General features: G+C 35.5%; 1 protein-coding gene across 1 annotated transcript in view; it reads right to left on the bottom strand.

Moving 5' to 3' along the window:
- Window positions 1-5,330: 5,330 nt before the first annotated feature.
- The window catches only part of LOC110033898 (NDR1/HIN1-like protein 13), a gene marked incomplete in the record, with an annotated part of 886 nt that continues 266 nt past the window's right edge, over window positions 5,331-5,950 (bottom strand). Inside the window, 1 exon segment of the mRNA XM_020738055.1 lies at window positions 5,331-5,931. Coding sequence (XP_020593714.1) covers window positions 5,363-5,931 — 569 coding nt within the window.

The following is a 5,950-nucleotide window of genomic DNA, read 5'->3' as shown; positions in this document are numbered from 1 at the left end:
AAATAAAGTTGTACAAAATACATTTTATATAGATATCATGTGCAAAGAATTTGCGATGATAGAGATATAATATTGTTTTAGCATTATATAAAATTAAGTACACACTTAACAAAAAGAAGAGCTGATAGAGAGAGGAGACACCAAGAGTTCCTACATGGAAATCATTGAAGGGAAAATGCCTTGAGGCATGGTCAGTTGATATAGTTGAACTATTCAAATGATGTTACAAGATTTTACTTGCCCTTAAACAACAACTAAAAATATTACAAGAGTGAAGTTCTTAATACTCACTTAATGATAGAAAGGAAATACTAACTAGGTGATAGCAACCTGACTGTGATGACAGAAGACTAACTACAATGATTGTAAGATGAATATACAAATTCAACGTTGCTAATGATAATGACGACTAGGCAACATTGGTCGGACACATTTGTATTGATAACAAGGGACGATGATCGGTTGATGGCTATTCAACAATGGACGGTTGATGGTGGCAATGATGTCAATCAAGTGATGGCAGTCTGACGATAACTATTGTGGTGGCAGTGATTGCCTAAGGCTTGTAACTATCATTGGAGAATGGGTAGTCGACTATGGTTTAGAGATATTTGTGGCTAGGAGACAATGATCTGATGATGACAACAATAGCAATAGCTACTTCAACTGCGAGAAAATAACCTTTTGATGATGGTAGTTACAATCGAGTGACGATGGTAAGACAAGGGTGGTAGCAACTAGGTGACCTTCGCCAGTGAAACATATTGATCGACGACGATGGTGATAGCGATGATCTAGTGAAGGTGGTCTGATGAGGACAACAATGGTGGTGGTGGAGGCCAAGTGGCGGTGTTTTATTGCCAACTACAATGGTTGAACAGTGTGATTCAACGATTATAATGGTTGGGTGATGGTGATAGGGATAGTAGAGCAATGACAGTTTAGTGGATGTGGCGGCAGACAACGATAATCTAACGGTGACACAAGTGATAAAGAAAGTGGTGGAGCAATGGGGGAACTCTGGAATCCTCAGAAGTTAGAGCTCCCATTAATCTTCTCATCCAGGTTCAACCGCCTTCATGAAGAGGGTGGGGACATCCTCATAAGTTTATCATATTTGGAGATCATTTGGTCTCCTAAAGTATGTTCTAAATCTTCTATTTATGCTTTAAGTGCATGATGCGAGTTTACTTGGACTCAATAGATCATTTTTTTTTTCATTTGCTTTGCTTACTAATATACACTTAATTTGGATAAGAGTAGATAATTCTTAATTAAGTATTTGAAGTTGCTGATCCCAACATGTGTCAAGACTTGTGATTAAGATAACTTTTTGAGGATTTAACGTAAAATATAAAGAATGTGAATTTTTCTAAATATTATTTTTAAAATTATTACAGATTATAGAGTTTTCCATCATAAGAAAATCAAATAATAATTTTTACAGCTATTAATGATTGAAATTTCTCAAAAATTAGGAAAAAAACTATGGCTTAACAAACTCTAATAACTATTTGAAGAACGAAATTATCGAAGCTGTCCTAAACGCACCCCAAGGGCCACATAAATAAAGACAACTATTCAAATAACAAGTTATATCATGATATTGAATGCTTCTCATGTATCAATGTAAAGGAATACTTATCAATGGTGATGATGATTTTTCTTAAATTTTTTAGCCTTCTTTCCCCTGCCTCGGTGTTTAACCGAGCATGCCCTTCTCCAAGGGAATGTACATAGGCACCACTCAATTTTTCATATCACATAAAAAATATCATTATATTAACTTTCAAAAATTAAATACACTCTTTTACTTATGAATAGAGTCGGTGGTAAAATTGAAATTTAGGAATTAGATATATAAATACATATGAATCGAGTGATAATGCATGCTTTTTTAATTTTTTCAACTCTTAATATTTTAGTTTACTTGTCTCTTATTGGTTGAGCCGTCCCATCGACAACACGGCAATTAAGCTTTTTTTTCTTCTTACTACTTTTTTTTCCATTTCACACCTCTAATTTAATAGCATCGAGTCATCAGTGCATATTTACGCTTTTATCCTTCACTAATTTGAAAAAAATAAAAAAAATCAACATTATCCTTGTATTACTAAATACGATGTTTTGGTAAGCTAATCACGTTTATGCCATATAAAATGGTTGAAAGCTAACAATGACCAACTTAATTTCTTCTCTTATATGTTCTAGAAGGTTTTTCATTATCAATCTCCAACTCTATTGTTCCCACACAACTTCACAAAACACGAGCGAGCCCATGATCCACTGGTGTTCAGCTCATTTATATTTTGAGCTCAAAAAGTATGTTCGTGTTCGGTTCGTTTGCTTAACAAGCCGAACACGAGCTGTTCACGAACAAAAAGTCGTTTTGATTAGGTAGCCATAAGATATTAAGAGTTGGGGCAAGATTTAAAAATTATTTTTTATATTAAATCATTTGAATCTAATTTAATATTTTTTTATTTTATTTTTTTAATTAATACTTTTAATTGACTATAAATCTTCGTAGCCTTGTAGACAATTAATTTTTTTTTAATATTATTCATATATATATATACGAGCCTCATTCATCCCTCATGCTCCTATAATTTGAGGACCACGCTCTACACACTTGGGGGAATCAAACCCCAAACCAGAGCTAACTTATAACTGACAAACAGATGTCTGACCAACTGATTTGAGTATGCGATATATATATATATAATTGATGAGTAGTATTTCGAGCCAAAACGAGTCGAACAAGAACGAACAAATCATTGTTCGTGTTCAGATCATTAACTTAGCGAACGAGCCTAACACGAGCTTTTTAACGAGTCGAAGTCCACGAACAACGAGCCGTTTGACAAGCCCTACTGACAGGGGGGCTAACTGGTAGTGGGCAACGCTACAATGGTGGTGGTGACAAGTAGGAGGTGGCAGCCGACAAGTGACATTCATGGTATGTGACATATTCAGAGCCCAACAGAATCAAAACAAATTTGAAATACACTGTGAATGAAATAGATGTTTAATTTGAAATTCTTTTAAGTTTTAGTCCATGATCTATTTTCCTTATAACAAGTACGACTTTACAAAATACCAATGACACCCCAATTTTTGCAACAATACAACACTTTTACCAATATAAATTTGATGAGATTGAAAACTATGTATTATAAATTTGTCTTGAATCTCAATATTTGAGTGGACATCTGAAAAAAGGAAAGGGAAAAAAATCCTTTTAAAACTAATTAAAATTTAAAGGGTGTCTTCTAGAGGTGTAAATAAATCGAACACGAACTAACAGAGCTTGTGTTCGTGCTTAGTTCGTTTGAAATTTAGTTTGTTTGAAATAAGTTCATGTTCGAAATTGTTCATGAAATCACTGTTCGTGTTCGTTTCTTAACGAACGAGCCGAACACGAGCTGTTCGCAAACGACGAGCCAGTTTGGCATCCCTAATATTAATATATATAAATAATATATTATATTAGTTATATAACTTATATTATATAAATATATATAAATATATAATATTTATATTTGTATATTACTAATATAGTATATATTAAGTTATTATATAATATAATTTATAAATTTTTATTTTTTAAAATACCATAAACTTTTTATATATAATTATTTTAAAATATTTTATATTTCGAACAATAACGATTCGAACACGAACGAACGCATCACTGTTCATGTTTGGTTCGTTTAACTAACCGAATGAAAAAAATTTGTTCACGTTCGTCTCGTTTAATTATCAAACAAATCGAATGCGAACTAATTTGACGAACGAAACACTAAGTGTTCGTAAACAACGAGCTTTTTTGATAGCCGAGTGTCTTCTTCACACGTTTGAGGATAGGATTAGTCATGTCAAAATAAAATTGTTTTTTTTGCAAAATAAAAATTATTATGCGGTCTGATCCCAAAAATTCTTTAAAATTTCCAAAAATTTACATTAGTGGTTTGGAGAACCTATGTTTTCTGATGTAACATACAGTAAGATAGTTTTCACAGCTAGCCTGCCACCGAAGTCAAGGCTGCCAATTTTTTCCACCTCCAAATGTTAGAATTTATGACCAACTAATAGGTTGACTTGGATCTCTTCTTTATCTGTCTTAACCCTTGAGCCTTAATTTTAGACCAAAACCCATATTACGAACTTGCTTGGTGGGGCTTTGATTCATTAACATTGAACGAAAAAAAAAAAAAACCTCTTTTATGTAAAAAAATATATCCAAATGATTTAAATGAGTTAGCCTTGGAGGCCGATAATTTCCCTCTCTCGCTCTGATTTCTCCCGCTCCTGCTACAGAATCTCGCTCCCGATCGCAAAACCCGCGAACCTCTCCCGCTTCCGTCTCCCGCTCGGTCGCAAACTGTTCCCACAAACAGTTCGTTGTTTCGCGAAGAGTCGCGTCTGTCGCGACAATTCCCTTCATGTTCGTGATAAAGGCTTTGAATGGCTCTCCTTGGTTTCTAATCCACGTTTTTGGTATTCTTCTTAGGGCTTTCTCGGGATAGAAGAAGGAAAGTGCAAGCAGTAGTTCCTTGCAGCAAAAGAAAGAAGAAAGAATAAAGAAGAAGAAGAAGATTGTTCTCCTTTAACTTCTTCTTGGTGGCTTGTGGTAGAAGACAAATTTAGTTTATTTCTCTTATAAGTTTATCTTCTTCAGTGTATCTCAGTGTAGAGTTTCGTCAGTGTATCTCGGTGTAGACAGAGAAGAACAGAGAGCAATGAAGTGAGAGATTCCTCTTATAAGTCGAGACCATCGATTGTTGTAAATTTTTCAAGTAATAAAATTCTCTGGAACTCCGTGACGTAGATAATTTGCAGAACCACGTAAATATGTGTTCCTCTGTGTTATTGTTTTATGATATGAATTTTTCTCATTCTATTTTTTGTTTCGCCGATCGTTAATTTATTTATATATAGCACATCAAATGTTATATATATATATATATATATGTTATCCCAACATTTGACACACTACTCGTTTGAAAATTAAAAGGCTCTCACTATAAAATAAAAGGCAATTTAACTTATCGAAGATATATTTGATTATGAAAAAGTCAAACTTTACCAATGAAAAATATAGAAAGTAGAAATTCATTCTTTTCCACCCAAATAAGTCGAAAATAATAAATTTTTAACCGAAATGCCCAGACCTCAAAGCCTAATTTTCCTCACCAGTTCCTCATCAACCCAACCCCATCCATAAAAAAATCAAATCCATACATCAGAAATTCTTTATTCAATACTATGCATATATAATCCTACATACAAATCAATCAACATACCAAAACTCCCCTCTCAATCAAAAAAACCCAAACAAAAACCAAAAAAAAAAAAAAAATCAGAGCTTTAATCTGAACTTACAGTTACTAGCCTTCAGGCTAATCAAATTGCCAGCAGTCAGACTATTAACCACGAGATCACACCTCACCCTCGCCTTCACCTTCCACAATTTCAATCCCCCGAGCTTCACCTTCACCGGCACATCCCCCTTAAACTTCAACGGAACACTCCCCGTTTGCTGCTGCTGCTGCAACACCGATATAAGCTGACTGCCCAACTGCGCCTCCCCATTCAGCGACGTCGTCACCGTCGTCTTATTCCGATGCCCCTGATAGAACACCGGAAAGCTCCCCGAGCACAAACTCGCCCCATCGTACAAAACGCTGAGACTGCTTCCGTCCTCGTAATAGATCCCGATCTTCTTGTTAGGGTTGTAGGCGGTGACCGTGAGGTCGAAGCCAGCGCGCGCGTTGAAATTAGGGTCGATGGAGAAAGAGGTGATGCGGAGGCGGTCAACGGAGTAGGTGGGAAGTTTGGGGCGGAAGATGAGGTAAAGAATGCCGGCTGTGGCGGCGATGGCGATGATGATGATTATGAGGGTGAGGATGGAGCAACAGAGACACCGGCCGAAGCAGACGGTGCGTTT

The sequence above is a fragment of the Phalaenopsis equestris genome, unplaced genomic scaffold (assembly GCF_001263595.1).
Source record: "Phalaenopsis equestris unplaced genomic scaffold, ASM126359v1 Scaffold001307, whole genome shotgun sequence".
NCBI lineage: Eukaryota > Viridiplantae > Streptophyta > Magnoliopsida > Asparagales > Orchidaceae > Phalaenopsis > Phalaenopsis equestris.
This window is presented reverse-complemented; position numbering and strand designations above follow the sequence as displayed.